This window comes from Podarcis liolepis (genome assembly GCF_965112155.1).
Source record: "Podarcis liolepis genome assembly, chromosome: 13".
In the NCBI taxonomy this organism is placed as follows: Eukaryota; Metazoa; Chordata; class Lepidosauria; order Squamata; family Lacertidae; genus Podarcis; species Podarcis liolepis.
This window is the reverse complement of record NC_139573.1, coordinates 33,941,923-33,959,661: the sequence shown is the minus strand read 5'-3', so window position 1 is coordinate 33,959,661 and position 17,739 is coordinate 33,941,923. Positions and strand designations below refer to the sequence as shown.

Sequence of the window (17,739 nt, the reverse complement as noted above, 5' to 3'; positions counted from 1 at the left end):
CATCTGGTCCAGGCCTTCCTTGAAAATATTCTACAAAGTACTGAATTGCAACTAGAAAATATTGCAGGAATAAGTATTGCAGGGGAAATGCAGTATGTTATGGGGGAGCATGGCCAGTACATAAAGTCAAGAGAAGGCACATTCCCTCGGTCATTGTAATGCTGAATTTGTTGAGCCTACCTTTTATCACAACACAGGGCTAGGGCTACCAAGAAAAGTGCAGAAAATTAAAGACACCAAACAAATCCTCAAATAGTGAATAAGCCATTTTATTTTTGTCCTGTGCTCATACGCTCTCGCTCCTCTCCCCAACAGGTCATAGAAACCATTCAAAATAAAACCTCTACAGAAAAAAATAAATTAACACATGCACACATCAGGGCTCTATCCTCCAGCAACCCAGCCACAGTTCCAACACATTTTGTGCTTCAAGTTTCATGCTGTCAAATCACAGAAGCCTGAGAGGTGGGAGAGACTCACCGATAGTTTACTTCCCCTCTCACCTTTTATATTTTCCTTGTAAGAAATCATGGCCTTGAGAAAAACAAGATCATATAGAACATATGGCTGCAGAAGTTGCCTCTATTACATACAGTGCTTCATACCCCCACAGTTCTCTGGAGGATGCCCATTTCAGTGCTACGTCCTCACACGCCATCACATACACAGGACTGACTGGGGAAAACCAAAGCCATTTAGCTCATCAGATGCTGGTAAAGTCAGTAATACTCCCAGCTGTGCTATACTGCAAATTAAACAGCTTCGAGGATTGCCTCGGAGCTTGAGGCCAGCTGTGTTCAAGGCACTACCCTCACCCTTTGCCTTATTTTTTTTTAAGGAGGGGGAAAGGGGGAAGTTGGAATGACACCACCCAAGGACAGAAAAGAAACCAGCTGTGGAATCACAGTTTAACACACCGAGTCTTAATGGCAGAAATACCTTTCAGCAGCTTTGATCATCTGGGGGGAAACATCTCCCTTCTCTCCTTCCTGCATACCACAAATCCATTTTACAGCCCTATGGGAATGGGGAAACACAGGCGCACACAAGTCCTACAGAAATAAATAAAAACCAAAGTGCCCTTTAAGAAAGGGGCTTGCCATAGATGGCTATTTGCTCTACACAACATGCCCACTTTATGGGGGTAAAACCCATTGTGCTGTAGACCAAGTGGTGATCACACACCAGACCCCTCCACCTTGCAGCCTCCGCTAAATGAAAGTGCAGCCTTCACACCTGGCCCTCACACCCCCTTCTGTCCACAAAATGAATCTTTTCAAGCCAAATCGGTGAGAAATGTCAGCATTGTAGCATGCAGTTACCATGCGCCATCTTGTAATGTACCTTGATGGTAGCCCAGTATAACACTGGCTCCTCACTGTGGGCAGTGACATGCTTAGTGAGTTTTGAATGGAAGAGAGGGGCGGTGGAAAGATGCATCACCATAGTAATTCTATTAACCCTTTCCACTCCCACCATTCCAACCTTTATGGCAGATTAACTCAAAGTCCACCCAAAAGGTTGTACTCGGTAACTCCTTGCGTGGAGATCTCTCCATTCCCCCGAGCTGAAAAGGGTTAAGAAAAATCACCCTTCTCCCCTAAACAAACACAACTTAATGTGTTCCACCTGCACTTACATATACATACAGATGTAGGAAGGGATGGCGGCTATGTCATGGGATTCAGTCATGTTGTCAAATCGCGCACAACTGATGCCAAAACTGGTTCGAAAAAAACAAAACCAGCTATCTGAAATATCGAAGTTTGAAGGCGGGGGGGACTTTAAGCCTGCTCAGTCTGTCCACTTCACCTTTTTTTCCTTAAAAAAAAATCCAGCTTTAACAATTCAGATTTTCTATCCTCTGCCAAGACTCACCCCCCTCCCCACACACATTATGCCAGCTTGTCCCCCCTCCCTCAACGTTCAATAATGGGTTCCAGGCTGCTGGGGGCACAGGTCTTTCCCTACATGCTTTGCCATTCTGCCACTCAAGACTTGTAGGCCCCCGCCCAGCAGTCTGTTCCTATACACTGACTGGCAGCTATCATGGTTTGAGAAGATATATTGGATAAGAAGGCGTGAAAGTTCCTTCAAATTCTTCGGGGCTCAGCCCTTTCTCCAAGATGCAGTTTCTGCAAGTTTTGCACTCTCCTGCCAACATTCATCACCTCTCACTTCCTCCTGTCTTTCTGTTTCCTCTCTTGACGTCTGCCCTGCTGGTCAGCCAAGGAGCGTGGTATTAGGATAACACTACCATTACTGGCGTACTGTAGGGCATACTGATTTGGGGAGTAGGGCTGGCCATTCTCATCACGCAGGCGGCCAAATACCTCCTGATAGAGGTTCTGCACCTTTTGCTTCATCTGGCGAATGGACCTGAGAAACTCCACCTTCTCCCTGAGCAGCTTTGACTTGTCTCTCTGCAAATCCTCTACATCCCGTTCCAAGTTGAGGATAGTGTCCAGCTTTCTCTTACGACAGTTCTGGGCAGCCATCTTGTTCTTGCCCCGTCTCCGGATGTCCCGGATTAAGCTCAGCTGGGCCTCACTCAGTTGGTACTTCGACAGGAGTTCATTGAATTCTTCTACAGGCAAGTTGATGATCTTCTCGTTGGGGAAAGGGATCTTCATGGCTCGGGCCCGGTGCTCATCTCGGCTCATCTGCTTATCCAAGAAGTCTGCCTGTTTATCCTTGGCACTCTTCTTCCCCATGGTGGCTGGCTGGGGCTCGTCAGTGTCTAAGGTCCTGGGGGCCATGTTGTAGGTGTGATTGTGACCTACATGCTCCAGATAAGGCAGATATTGCAGCTGAGAAGGGTTCTGGTAGCTCATACGACAAAACTTGCTGTACTCTGGCTGGTACCCAACTGCCCCTTCTGCATCTTCAACATCCACATTTTCAGAGTCCGAGTTGTAGCCCACAGCACCTTCCTCAGAAAAGGAGGAAGCTGAAGATGATGACGACGATGCTTCTGAGCTGCTGAGAGAAGCAGGGCTGTGGCTCGAGTCCAAGGAGAGCCCCGAGTCTGAATCAAATTCTTCCTCCAGGCGGGAAGCCTGCACTGGGTTGAAGCCTTCTTCAGTGGCCAAGTCCATCAAGCTAATCTCATCTAGCATGGCTTCATCAAGGAGTCCCCCAAGAGGATCTGGCAGCTCAGGCCCAGATGTTTCGTTTACAGTGCCATTTAACTGGGGAGGGAAGAAGATCCCACTCAGGTTGGTAGAGCCAAATGTGGTGTTGAAGCCAGTGGAGTTGTCAGGAACCAGCTGCAACAAAGCTGAGCTGCCAGCTACTGAGAGGCTCTCCATCTCAGAGCTGAACAAGGAAGCAAAGTCTTGTGTACAGCTGCCCAGTGACGCCTGATGCAGGCTGACATTCTGGTTGATTGGGGTGGATGGAGCAAGGCTGTAGTTGGCATTCAGAATGTCTCCACCTGTGCTATCGTACAGGGTCCCTGCAGCTGCTGTGCTGTTCACCTCCATACCCTGAAAAGGGGAAAGAAACTTTTCAGACTCTAGGTGTCTCTATTTTCCTCCTAGAACACAACTTGAGTAAATGGGTACACAAAACAAGTCCTCCAAAGAGGACCCTGTGAGAGAGCAAAGAAAACCAAAGACCCAATCATTCAGAAGTTTTAAGTGCGTTAGCATGAAGGGAACTCACTTCCGTTCCACTTGCACGTGTGGAGAACTGGGACACGGGTCTCTGTTTGCAACAAATCAGGAACTTGCATAACAAAGCATGCTTGCTAGCAACTGTGCCCTATCTACCAAAGCCAGGTCTGCATCCTGCATTACTCAATACTCCTCTGTAGCTAGCTAGCTAGCTACCTAGTTATTGGGGTGGGTCCTGGAGGGGGGGCGGAAATGGCTCCTATCTGAGACACGCCACTGATAAATATTTTTGTCTAGTATAGGAAGCAGACAGCAGACAAACATTCAGAAACTGATTGTTCTTAGACAAAATCAGGCCATCTGAAGAGTGTCATCTGACCACCAATCTGGCAGCCCAGAGGTGAAAAAACCAGGGTCGGGAGCAGTGGCTGCAATTTGTGGAGGAATTTATTTTTTTAAAAAAATCAATACCTGGTATGCAGAGAGGCAAAACATTTTCCCAGCAAGGATAATGAATAGGCTGCATGCATCCTGTGACAGAGATGCTATATTGTTTTAAGGGTGGAAAGAACTGTCCCCAAGTTGTAGTGACTTATTATGACCCTGAAGAGAGAGGTGTCTTTTGTTTGGCCCTTCCCAGGGGACCGCTGCCCTGCTACGTTGCAGGCAGTCACTTGGTGCAGTGTGTGCACTGCTTTTGACGACTCTTGAACTAGATGGTCACCTAACTCTGCAGCTCTGGTTTCCCATTTGCTGCAAATTCTTCTAGGCTCCTGCCTATTGTTATAGGAAAGATGGTTGCAGCAGCAGCAGAAAGATCATTCTTCTACAGAAGGAGAAATTCACAAAACAGAGATGTTAACAACCTTCACATTTGCCTGAAACCTAGCAAAACACTAAACAGTGGCATGGTAAACCCACCTGAAGAGAAAGCAGAGGAGGACCTAGAAAAATAAACAAGGGTAGAAGCCAGCCTTCCTCACCTGCGTTTCCATTATAGACATGAGGTCCTGCCACTGCTGCTCCAGGTCGAAGGGCAACTCTGTCCCTGTTAGTAGGGGAGACAGAAGCCCGTCTGGCACAGTGGAAGGCCCGCTCTCACTCGGCAGAACTTCAGTTAGGCTGGGGGCATCTGCAGCTGGAAACTGAAAGCAAAACACCTTTCAGTCATGGTAGGCATGTGGCAGTGAAGAGTCATGTCAGCAACAAATCATTACTCCCGCTTCCTCTCTGCATGAACTTCTGATACAGACTGTAACAGCCATCCCCCATTCCCAAGGTTCCCTGCAACCACAGTATTAGGGGCTTTAAAGCATTTGCAGGGGCGGGGAGGGGTGGCATTCTCGCCACTTCTTTCCTGCTAATCTACCTGGCCTTGTGCCTGGAACAAGAACAAGCTTTTCTCTTCATTTGGAAGAATTCACAGCCTCACAAGGTTATGGCAAGGGCATGAGATAAAGATTGTCCAAGTCCATTTTTTACACTGAATGAGTCTATAGAAATGCCTTATGCTGTTACTACTAAGCAGTTAAATCTTCCCTTTCCCAAGGGCCATCATTGACCCACCTCTGAATTCTCCCCAAAGGGAAACGTGGCCTCCAGCAGCCTAAGACACTCCTCCAAGGACAAGGCTGTCTGGTCCTCAACACCAGGCACCTGGAAGAGCAAATAATTCAAGTGTCATTTTACTGTAAGATCATCTATACCCATGCCCTTCAACTTTTTTCAGATCAACCTCCACCGGCAACATACGACTAACTTTTTTAAAAAGTCTGTACATTCTCCTATTCTTTGAGTGCCTCTTTTAAGAGATATCTGGAGGGTGGCAATGAGAAAATAGCCCTTTTCTGTCATCCTTCCAGCACCAGGCAGACATTTTTATTCCCCTGGACGTTTCAGCAGCATTAATAGTGGCTGTGTTTGTGTGTGCTTGTTTGTATACATTTTTATGTGGATGGGGTGGTTATTTTATGTTGCTGCTGATGTTGTAGATGCACATTATAGTGCATCTGCATTGCTTTTAAAAGTATTGTATTTTGTGTGTTACTGTCTCTGTAATTCACACAGAGACTTCTTTTCTTTTAGCTGTGTAAAGCAATCTATTAGCTGAATAAACTAAACTAACCTTTATCTTTCCTCCTCGCCCCACTCACTTTTATTCTTCTCTTGAACTTAGATAAATGTAATTAATGCTGAGGTGACACCCGTCTCAGACAGGGACGAAACCCAGTGATGTAGTCCAATGCACAGCCTGGGACAGGGCTAAATGCTCAGAACCAGGTAGTCCTGACCAAGAGACAGAGTTTCCTAAAAGCTCACCTCAACAGCCAATAGCTACATGGTTGTCTATCTGGCACGGTTTCCAATACCACACCCAGTTCCCTGTCCCACAACCCCTCCACAACCACCCCACTACTTATTCCAATGACACCCCTGAGTCTCTTCTCAAACACCCTGCATTCTGACAAAATTTCAAATGCTGAAGTCAAGAAACGGTTTATGTCACACAGTAAAATTTAATCAAATGCAAATTCTCTTGGTGCAAAATTAGATGCAGCCCCCAAGAAGGGAAGCCCTGCTTCCAGAGGATATTCTAACTGGGGTGAGCCATTCCAGAGGCTGTCACCTACCCTGCATTCCTGCAGTCTTATAAGTGGGGACTGACTGAACTGAATCTGGAGATCTGATGTGCCCAGTAACAACTGTTCTCAAAGCCATCCAGGGTCAAGAGTTTATTAACTGGCTTTGATAGGATATCACAGTCCTACTCTGAAGACTCAGGATGGATTCACCAAATTAGAAAGAGATATAGACTAGGATGACAAGCAAGAGCAACCCCAAGTAGAATCCTACTCACAAAATTGGCTCCAGAGCAGTGTGTGAGGTGTTATAAAGAGAAATAAGGGGAAATGGCCTCCCCACAGCATCTGCTAGCAGGATTCTCTGATAAATCCTAGCCCCATTTGGAAGGAGGCTGGCTAGGACCAAACTAATGAGATTTATAGAGAGAGATTTAAAAATTCTTACTAAATAACATACTCTTAACAGTTGCAACCAAAAATAAGACATGGGAGAAGGCCCAATTCTCACAGAACAGAGGTGAGAAGAAGCCAGGATGCTGAGAGAAGGATCAGAAGGTGGTGGTGTGAAGCCTAGGAAGCAAGGGGTGTATGTTGAGGACTACCACAAAGCAACAAAGCACAGACCAAGGCCTTTAGCCAAGCGCGGAAAGGTAATGAATGCACTCAAACCCAACGCAAACGGAGAAGCAGCCCTGCCTGCTTCCTGGGCAGAATCAGCAACACTGAACATCAGTGTTTCAGAACTAATTCCCTTTTAAGAGTTGTGTCTGAACTTGAAAAGGGGAGGACATTTTCTAGCATCGCAGCTATTTTCTTCCCAAGGCCTACCCAAGCATGCAGCGAGAGGGAGCAGCAGATTTTCCTCTACTGAACAGCTACAAAGAACAATCCCAGGATGGTGGATAAGAAAACTGTCCTACCCAAGTAGGGAGTTATTTTTTTTTACCTGTGCAGGAAAGCTTTCCCCTGTCTCGCCATCCACTACCAAGGCCCTGTCAGCGACATCGCCCCCTCTGCTCCTCCAGCCATCCCCACACTCCTCCCCATTATTTGGTTCTTTGTCCACTTCGTTCTCCTTCTGGCGGTGGCTGTAGTCAAAAATCTCACGCCCAGCTCCAAGGTCGATATCCTGTCTCCACAGGATGTCAATTAAATCAATGTCCTAAAAACAAAAGAAAAACAAGGGGGGGACTTAAAAACTCGTAATAAGGCTTCTCCCTTCCTTGCCGCCCTCTTTTCTCTGGAGGATGCCCTCCGCTGCAACTTCAGCCTCCCTTGTGACGTACTGCATCCGCCACCATTTGACCCTACTCACCTCCAAGTGCCGCCCTTCATTCTGAATGTGGTGCAGCCCCACCTTTCCTGCTCCTTTTCTGGACCATCCCTGATGTCGTGGGGCTCCAGATACTTTCCCCCCACCTACAGCCATTCTGCACTGGGAGCTGGCCAAGAGCGGCTCTGCAACGAGGCTGCTCCGGGGCACAGACCGGGAACTCCATGAACAGCAACAGAGCTGTCTCCTTGTCGCTGCCCATGCTACGCAGCAGTGCTCACTCTGTCCAGGCAGCAGGGAGTCTGCAGCTTTAACCGCTCAGACGGCTGGCTGGCTGGCTGGCTGGCGGAGGGAAGGAGGGAGGGAGGGAGGGAAGGGAGGGCCAATTGTCATTCTGGATTGCTGCTCCATAGCGGGCTTGCATCAGCCTGTGGTGCCATTCTGGCTATTTGCATAAAGGGGTGGGGATTCTCTGCATTTTCAGCCACCTGATGCAACTCAAGAACCCGGCTTTGCCATGCGTGCTCTGCCTGGCCAGCTCCCTCTGCTCCAGACAGCAGAGCTGCCTACCTTAACCAGCCCTTCAAACTGAAAGCAAATTGCCCTGCTGAACATATCCAACACACACTGCCTTCTTCCAACCGCAAAGCAGTGATCAGCCCTCATCCAGACCAGACTCTAGACATGCTTCTCCTTTGGAATGCCATCTCCCTTCCCCCACAATATCCTGAAAATTCTTCCTCTGCAGGACAGGCCTCTCCCAAGGCTAAGCCACCCCCCACAGGCAGGCTATATTTATTCATGCACTGCAGGAGTGTGTTCCTTTCACCCAGGCCCAGCCCTAGAATTGCCAACCACACAGAGGTACCTCCCCACCCTGTGGCACAGGCGGTGGTTCTTTTTTGTTACAAGGCATATGCAGTTTTTTAAGCGCCACTGTCAGCCAGCACTTCTGGCCCCACCCTCCACAAACCTATTTCCTAAGGAAAACAGATACCCACCCACCCCAAACTACTATTCTACTATGTACAGAGGCTACATATGGATGCAGAATTCAGGCTGCCAGAGACACTAATTTTTAAGTTGCTATTTCTTTCTTCCAGACAAGAACTCAGCAGAGTAAAGTGCCCTCTTTTTCACAGCACTACCAAAAAGAAAACAGAAAAGTGTTGTGATTTCCCCTTACCTTCCGACCCCCAATGTCAGAGCATAAGGTTGCTTTGTGTTGCAACACTATTCAGAATAGCTCTAACTTGAATATGCAAATTCTGGTATCACCTTCAATCACTGGTCAAATATTTCAGGACCTCCTTACAAATCAGTCTCTTCTGTAACTGCCAATCCTGTTCTGCTATGGACTCTCACTATCCCCACCCCAGCAGAATCAAATGCTCTTTCAGGGCCTAATTTGTCGGAGGCACTAGTTGGATCACCTTTCCTCCCCCCCCCTTCTTGAATTAACCCCAAATTAACTAAAACAAGTTTAGACAACCCTCTTCCCCATCTCACAAAATGGGTACCTTGACCAAACCCAACTTTGTTATTCTCCTGCAGTGTGCCCTTTAACACGAAGAACCCGTTCAAATTAAATAATACAATCTGGATGGATGCCTTGTCCAGTTACACACAGAAGATTTCTCAGGTCTTGGGGCAATCTGATGGTGTGGGCAAAGAGATATGCCAGCAAGGTAACCATCTCTGCCACCCCCCCCCCACCTGGACCTTTCAGTAAACAGGCCAGGATACACATATGGGCCAAAGGTGTCTTTGGTCTTCACCCCCTCACCCTCATTTCGACCATCTGCTTCTTCGCAGACGTACCCCCCCCCATTCCAAGACTCCGCTCCCCCTCCCCCACTTCAGGACATTCATTTCTCACGCAACCAATTTCCTCTTGTTCTCAGAGCCTCTCCCTCCTCAAGTCGATATAACCCATTCTCTCTCCCCCCCCCTACAGATTTATTAGCTCCAAGGTGCCTGGTGGGAAGAGATCTGGCCTGCTCTAGCCACAATCTAATAGCAGGCATGAAGGAGGGGCAAGAAAAGGGTTAAAAGGGATACCTTTCTCATGTCCCCAGCTGCCGCTCCCAGAGCTGTCCACCCAGATCATGGTCTATGTAGAGCGCAAATTCCGGGCAGGCAGAGCTGGGTGACCCAGGCAGGGTGCTGGACAGACATCTCTGGTTTCAGTTAACAGTTGCTCTTTTTTTCTTTTCTTTTTTGGCAGGCTTGCCAGCCGCCCCCGAGTTGTTTAGAAGCCCCCCTCCTTTGCCAGCATGTGACCCACAGGTGCTGTGCTATCGCCAGCCCTCCTCCCTCCGCCCCAGCATGAGATCCAATCCTCAGCGCTCCTCCTCTTGTTGCTTAGAGGAGTTCCGGCGAATCCCCACCCCCTGCTCAATGCCCAGGCTGCAGATATGGAATCCCCACCCCATGTGCTGGGCTGAGGCTGCAGCGAGACTGAGACAACACCCCCCCACCACACACACCCGTTACCTAGGCTGCAGCCGGAGCCAATCCCCTCCCCCAGGTCACCGCGGAGGATGCAGAGGGAGGCAGGCTCCGCCCTGTGCTGGTTACCTAGGCTGCAGAAAGAACCAATCCCAGGCCTCAGGTCCCTGCTGAGGATGCAGAGGAAAGGGCTCCTCCTCGCACTCGTCACCTAGAATGCGAAGAGGAGAGCCAATTGCTGCTCCTCTCTTCCACCCCGCCCAGGTCGCCCTGGGAGCTGCAGCAATGTTTGGGCCTCTGTCTCCTTGAGAAGCTCCCACGCCAAGATGCCCCACCCAAGCCAGGCAGTGATGCTCGCAGCGGTTCGGGGAACACCGAAAAGAATAAAATGCCGACAACATTGCTTCGCTCTTGCATATCACCTACCAAAATCAGTCCTGCTAGGCAGCACCCTTGCCTAGAATGTTTTCCCCAGCCTGCCGGAGATTACCAAAAGTTCCCTCTTCCGTATCAACACAGATTTCATCCCCCCCCCACACTTTTGTTTTATGGCAGCACGGAAGGGTATGGACGCCCCTCAACCGCCAGAAAAGCTCTGCTGAAGCCCACTCCGGCTGATGAGATTTTGCTGCACTACACTTCAAACTACAAATATGGTTGGGGGGGTCTATGGGTTCTTACACAGCAGCGTTAACAGACACCGACAGAGTGCCAGGACAGAGGAGGGTCAGTGCATCTTGCTGTTAACCAGAAGGCTGGTGGTTCGAGCCCACCTGGCTGTGGCCAGGATTCCTGCATTGCAGGGAGTTGGACTAGATGCCCCTCGGGGCCCCTTCCAGCTCTACAATGATTCTGTGATTCTACTACTACCACATCCACTCACACAGGCAATCAGCAGCATTCTACAAATAATAAAATACAAAATATTTATACAGCCCTTTCCATAGCCACTTCACATATGTTCCCCAATGCTAAAGCATTTGAGACTTTTAAACCTGTGATTCTAATATGCACTATTATCTCAGGAAAAGTCCCATCTTAATCAATTCTATTTACATGCATAGGACTTCACTGGCAGTTTAGAAAAGGAAGATCAAGGGACATGACAGTAACTTTTTAAATTATTCAAAGTGTGGAGAAAGCGAAGAGGAAATATTTTCCTCTACTGATGTAACAAATAACTCAATGAGTAGATTTTTAAAAATCACTTTATCACAGAACACAATTTAAGGAATTCGCCGCAACAAGAATGGCTGGGGCGACCCAGTCAGATGGAAGGGATATTTATATTTATTATGTGCTGGCTACTGCTTTAGAAAGCTTTAAAATGGGATTGGACAGGTTAATAGAAGATGGCCATTAATAAACCTAATAACCATGACCGTAAAATGGAACCTCTACATACATAAGCAGCTGCTGAGGAAGAAACAGGGGAGACTTGTAGCCTCCCTGGAGGCTGCCATGGACCTTTATTGGTCTGATCCAACAGGGCTCCTTTTCTCTCAGAAATATTTATACCATCCCTTTGGATCAGGACAGTTACCAGTGGCTTCTATGTCTGTCCCCCCCCCCCCCACAAACAGTCCAGTCTAACCTTACCTGCCATTCTATTACTTACACATTTACATCCTATACAGTGAAATTAATAAGATAGGATTCTGTCTACATTGTGTTCTGAAATGAGTTAAGACAGCAATGGGCTAAAGGTCAAAGATTCAGAGCAAGTACTTGGAACAGAGCAGCATCTTAATGCCACAAAATATTATATATTATAGGCCATCCCAAGTTGCATGTTTCAATGCTCTCTTGTTGATTCTATCTTCTGTTAGCTGCGGAAGTTCTAACTGTTCAATCCAGCTGAACCTGGTGGTTTCAATTGCCTCCATTGTATTTTGCAGAATATAGTTCAAGTAGGAATTGAAAAATCCCAGGTCCTTTGAACATATATGATTTTTTATTTTTTACTGGCACATGGGAACTTAAGTCTGTAATCCTACATTCACTTATTCACTACATTCAGTGGGACTTACTTCTAAGTAGATATGTACAAAATTACACTGTAAATAGTTTATTACCCATCTCCTTCTTTAAGACAGCGGAGCTGACACTACAAACACATGTTCCACTTCCCCCATTCTACATTATAAATGACAAGAGTGAAAGCATATACCAAAATTACTTACAAAAACCTCATGACAGCTCTAACTAAAAGTAGTCAACATAGAGGCCAGACAGTCAGTCAACAATGTGTGCTCAGCTCACTGTGTAGTCAGAGCCTAGAGCCACTATGTGGGAATTTTTAAAACCCTGACCTCAAAATATATTGCCACCCATTTCCACCTAGATTTTTTCCCAAACAAGCTTTCAATCACCAACAAGGTGGTTTGATTTAAATCAAGCTGATTTAAAATCAATGATTATTATTTCTTCATATAGTTCCTAAAGAATGGTGCACATTTGATTATGAAACCATATTCATTTACAGTTTATGCTGCAATCCAAAGAGGAAGGGAACCAAAGGTGATTGAACTGCTTTAACTTGCACTCCCTCTGGAATTTTCTCTTTTAAAAAATACATAAAACTATTTCCCTGTCATTGGGAATAAAAGAAGGGGATTTAGAAGGAGCGATTTATGAAACATCCTGAGCTAGTTGAAATCTCTCTCAGGTTTGGGAACAGGTTGGGTGGCCAGGAAAGCTCGGAATTCTTCAAATCCAAACCTGATGTTGTGACAGGGGCTGGCTGGACACTGAGGAGTGGTGGTTGGATACTGAGGAGTGGGCACCACCGGGAGAAGGGGGGTTAGAGACTAACTTGGAAGAAGGGAACAGTGATCTGGGGGAGCCTGTAACAGACAGGAGACGAGAATCAGGCAGGATAAACTGCAGGATTAGAGAATGAAGAACAGGTTGAGGAGGAGGAGGGAGAGGTCAGGCTGGTGGAGAGTCAAGGACATGGGTAGGCAAACTAAGGTGTGTGGGCCAGATCAGGCCCAACTGCCTTCTGGATCCGGCCCGCAGATGGTCTGGGAATCGCTGGATGGTTTTCCAGCACATGCGTTCTTTCCCTCTCCCTCACACGGCAACTCCGGCGCTGGCACCTCCTCCCTCCCTCCCTCCTCCTGGCTTCTCCCTGCCCTGCCTAGAGGAGGAAGGGGGCTGGGCTTTGTTGGTGCCAGGGTCAGCAGCGCTCGAGCAGCCGCCATTTTAAGCAGCCCCTCTCTGGAGCCCTTTCGTATGCCGCTCATCGTCCCTCCGCCACTGCCTGCCGCTCGCAAGACACAGGTAAGCAGCCACCAGGGCTCGTCCAGTACTGTGGAGAAGAGATGGGAGAGTTGGGGGGGGCTTATAGTCTGGCCCCCCACAAGGTCTGAGGGACAGGGGACCAGCCCCCTGCTGAAAAAGTTTGCTGACTCCTGGTCAAGGGCTTCCACACCTCCTCCTCTTGCCCCCACCTCTCCTGCTCCACTGTCTCCCAGGACCAAGCAAGGATTGAAGAGGGAGGAGCAGAAGCAGGTTACATGCAGTCTTCACATGCTGCTTACACGCAACTCGGGTGGGGAAGATACATAAGCTGAGGTCAGGGGCCGGGCCTTTCTGTCACTGCAACTGCCTCGTCAGGTGCACACCTTGGAGTAGCTGAGCAATGCAGGACTGATAGACATGCCTTTTCCCTACTTGTAAGTGCACTTTTGACAATAAAGAGTTACCTCCTCACTCTGGACATTCCTTGCCTGACAGCCCCCTGGCAGGGCCAGGACACTGGGTGTTTCTGCAGAGATGAGGCTCCAACGTATTCTATGGTTTCTGTCTAAACAGAGTATTGTTTATTCTGTTTTGATTCTTACAACCATGCCCTGCATCTTGCATTGTATACATTTTGTAGCAAGGTTTGTAGGTTTTTCTTTAGCTATATAGGGAATGCCTTTAAAATATTCCCCTTTAGTGTTTGCTTACAACCAATAGCCATGAGAGTTTGTGAGGTTACACATAAAAATATAGGAATCTGACCACTGGGTAAATTTGTTGTCTTATTTCAGCATTCCTCCTCTCTGCTTCTGCCCAACCTCACCCTCACAAAAACAAAGTAACAAAGATGGAAGTAAGGTTTGCTGGTTACTGGGTTATTTTTATTAGGTAAATAAATACCAAATACTTTGGTAGGCTGAATGCAAATATTCATACTTGATCAAATTGGCTCTTCAGACATAGATATAGGCAAGGCCCAATGCTAGCAGGTAAAAATTAAATCAGTAGAAAGGCATACTATAGTGCTAACATGCAGATCAACCTAGTTGTTCTTTAAGATAAACTTCTACTCACTTTTTTTTTTAATGATTATTATTTTTTAATCCATCCTGATCACCCTGGGAGCAGAGGGGGGGGGGAGTTTATGGTTGAGTGTGATGAGAAATAAAAGCAGGTCTTGGGGAAAGAAGATGAGGGAATGGGATCCTGCTATGTATATATCTAATTCAAAATGAACAGGGGAGGAAAGCAAGATGCAGAAAGAGTCAATAGAGTATAGAACAGATATATATATATATATAGATCTATCTATCTATCTATCTATCTATCTATATATATACCATGAATAAAAAGTTGGCATTCAGTGGACTCCAAGGAGGCTGCATCCTAAATCACCCCATTACAAAACTGAGGTCAAAGCATGACATCAAAAGCCAAAAACTGTATTGCATGCATTGCATCACAATTTCCGAAGAAAACTTTGGCAACTCTTTGATCTTCTACACCCCAGTTTGCCATCCATATATAAACATGTAATCATGATGTGTGTAAGCACAGGCGAAAACCCAATATGTGGGCGATAAACATGACAGCTTACGAAAACTGACGGCGTTATAAGACTCGCCCCTTTTTAACGTATGTTCTGTTGAAGCAGCATTTACTGCTTTAAATGGTACTTGAAGAAGAGCTCCAGGACTCTGGGGCCTAATCTCCAACAAAAGTTAGCTTTTTGGTAGCCATGTCAAGGCAAACAAGATTGGCCAGGAAACAGGGTAGTGGTGAACGATGGGCGATAGCATTTATAGTCAGGCTATTTCCCAAGGGTTCAGGCCAAACTAATGTGTATGGATCTAGTCCCAGTGCATTCATGTTGTAATTCCAGGAAAGACAAGCTTACTAAAAACAACAGCAACATACTCTGCTACAGTTAAAAATAAACACAGCTCAAGCATTTTGTTCCTTTGACAGGGCGGAACCTCTTCAAACCCTCCTAATCCTAAAGGTTGCAAAGGGTCCTACTTTCACACAAGTGAGCCCAGGTTTAGAGGGCCCTGAGTACAAACAGAAGTGCAAGACTGGAGAATAGCTGCAGCTCCTCAAGGAAAGGGAGAAGTTGTGCTGGATGCAATAAGAAGTGGGCATAAAAGTGTCAGAGTTTGTGGGCAAGTTGTGTTTTTCAACCAGCCAGTTTTCTACAAACAGTCCTTAATTTCTTTTCAAGAAAGTAGAGTAGCTCGAGCCTCCCTGCTCCCCAGCTTTCTGAGACTAAATGCCCATACCCTAGTTATGTCTGCCCCGGACCATGTCTGTCCCAAACCTGTCATCTCCTACTGCCTATTCCTCTAGGGGCCACTTCTGCAAACACATACTCAGGGGCCCTATTCCTGCTATCTAAACACGCATGCATAAACATGTAACAAAATATCTGTGGACTTTAATCTTGTTATTGTGCAATACTTGGCTTTCCTATACAAAGCTGGTATCATTTTTTTTTGAGAGAAACAGACTTGTGTGACATACCTACAAATATTTTAGGCCAGAGGTAGCTAAACTTTCTTGGTCCAAGACCCACATTCACCCTTGGTCAGATCTCCAAGGTCTGCACACCAGTGGTAACACCACACTTTTCACCACAACCTACACACAGGGCAAACCCATGTACAAGACACAGTGCTCTGCCCTTCAGCTGAGCCATGAAGATCTTACTACCCCCTCCAAGCTCAAGTGACCAGTTGGATGATTGGGAAGGGGACAATTTGCATCCCCATCAAGGTGTCCACTCCAATATCATGTTGACAATATTTTTGTTTCTGCCACTGCCAACAATATGGGGAGGAGGTCTAGGAGGCAGGGGAGAAACATTTCCCTGGAGAGCTGGATCTTACGGATTTGAGATTTGTATGTGAATACTATAGTTCACCTTAAGCCTCTGGTCCAGACTAAGTAATAAATCACTTTTTGAGGGGTGGGGGTGAGAAAGAGGCTTATGCAGTATTAAAGATAGAACTTGAACTAAAACAGGCATAGGCAAACTCGGCCCTCCAGATGTTTTGGGATTACAACTCCCATCATCCCTGACCACTGGTCCTGTTAGCTAGGGATGATGGGAGTTGTAGTCCCAAAACATCTGGAGGGCCGAGTTTGCCTATACCTGAACTAAAAGTACAGAGAACGAAAGGCTCAGATGGATCAGAGATGCAGACCAAGGTAACATGAATCAAGCCCAAATACTAACACTTTGAATAGCAAGAAAAGACGTTTGGGGCAGGCTCCAGCCTTTGAGGGACTATTGATAGCAAACCATTTGGTGAGATGACCCTGCTCACCCACCTTGTCTCCACAAGGTAAGTCACCATAATGGACAGTGGCTTCTTCTTCCTCCCCCCTCCACCTGCCATCCAGTGAGTAGGCAGTGCAGTAGTGGTCACTGCTTGCTGCTGCCATCGTAAGTGGGAGAAGGCAGGCAAGTAAGCAGTGGCAACTGCTGTTCCTATCAGGCATCACTGCCTGCTTGCTTGGTGGCAAGCAAATCATAGCAGAAAATGCTCCCACTATTGGTGAGGCATGCTAAAGGGTGGATGCACCCAATTAGTGTTTAATTACATTTTAATGATTGTCTTTTCTATGTTTTTAGGTTGTTCTATTTTATCTGTGTAAGCCGCTTTGAGTCCCAGGCTGTAGAAATGGTGAGACAGAAATTATTATAATTATATGATAATTATAATATCACAGTGAGCCAGAAACAGGGAGAGGTGGTACTGTGGGCAAGTTAGGAGTTAATAAGTAAGCCTCTCATTAAGCACCTTGGGGCACAGTAGCTGCCCAATGAAGATAACCTAAAACCAGCCTGGAAAAGCAGCAAGGGCAATGCTAAAATATGCAATGAAGCACAGAGACAAGGCTAAAGGGTGCTGAGCTGCATTCTTACTAGCAGACAGCAGCCATTTTCAGAAGCAATGTATAATCTTACAGGAGTCTGCTGTATCCTAATAAGAATGCTGCTCAGCAGCTTTGAAGTCCTGTGCCTGTTTTGCAGTGCCTACTTTATGCAAGTCTGTTCTGAACAGTCCAGTCTTGTTCTAGAGTGCCCAGGTTCAGAAGGCCAGCAGTCTAGTCTCACATTGAAAAATGTCTGTGCACATACTAGAATAGTTCCTGTAAACTCCATTAGCCCTCATGTCTGGAAAGGGGAGGGGGAACCCTTCCCTTCACCTCTTAAGGTTTGAGGAAAACAGTATGTTCTCAACTGGCCCATGTTTACAGGAATTGCTTAAGGGACAACTCTCCCCCCACCACCCCAGCATTCAGGGGGAGGGGGAGACAGAGCAAAGGGTAAGGAGATCTTCTCCATATGTTGCCAGAGTAGAGACAGGCTTGGGGTGGGAGTGGGTCACGATGGAATAATACTAACTCTCTCAGCTCTCATCACATGTTGCCTGAGCTGGGCATTTATTTTTATACCCTTGTTGTGGAAATATAATACAAGGGCACCATAATCCAGAGAACAAGTCCTTCTAGAAGATCAAGCTGCCTACACAACTCAAGCCTATAGAATCAATCATAAAGT

General features: G+C 46.8%; 1 protein-coding gene across 9 annotated transcripts in view; it reads right to left on the bottom strand.

Moving 5' to 3' along the window:
* Nucleotides 1-253: 253 nt before the first annotated feature.
* NFE2L1 (NFE2 like bZIP transcription factor 1) overlaps nt 254-17,739 on the bottom strand; it is a 33,114-nt gene continuing 15,628 nt past the window's right edge. For 5 of the 9 annotated variants that reach the window (XM_083469710.1, XM_083469712.1, XM_083469713.1 and 2 more), the window contains exons 4-7: nt 7,146-7,361; nt 5,184-5,273; nt 4,601-4,762; nt 254-3,488 (exon numbers count right to left, since the gene is read on the bottom strand). In XM_083469710.1, the coding sequence (XP_083325836.1) occupies nt 2,175-3,488; nt 4,601-4,762; nt 5,184-5,273; nt 7,146-7,361 (1,782 nt within the window). In that variant the 3' untranslated portion in view covers nt 254-2,174. Of the gene's footprint in view, nt 3,489-4,600; nt 4,763-5,183; nt 5,274-7,145; nt 7,362-7,514; nt 8,240-9,533; nt 15,434-17,739 lie in introns of those variants that run through there. The other 4 variants (XM_083469715.1, XM_083469716.1, XM_083469718.1 and 1 more) reach the window with 3 other exon arrangements.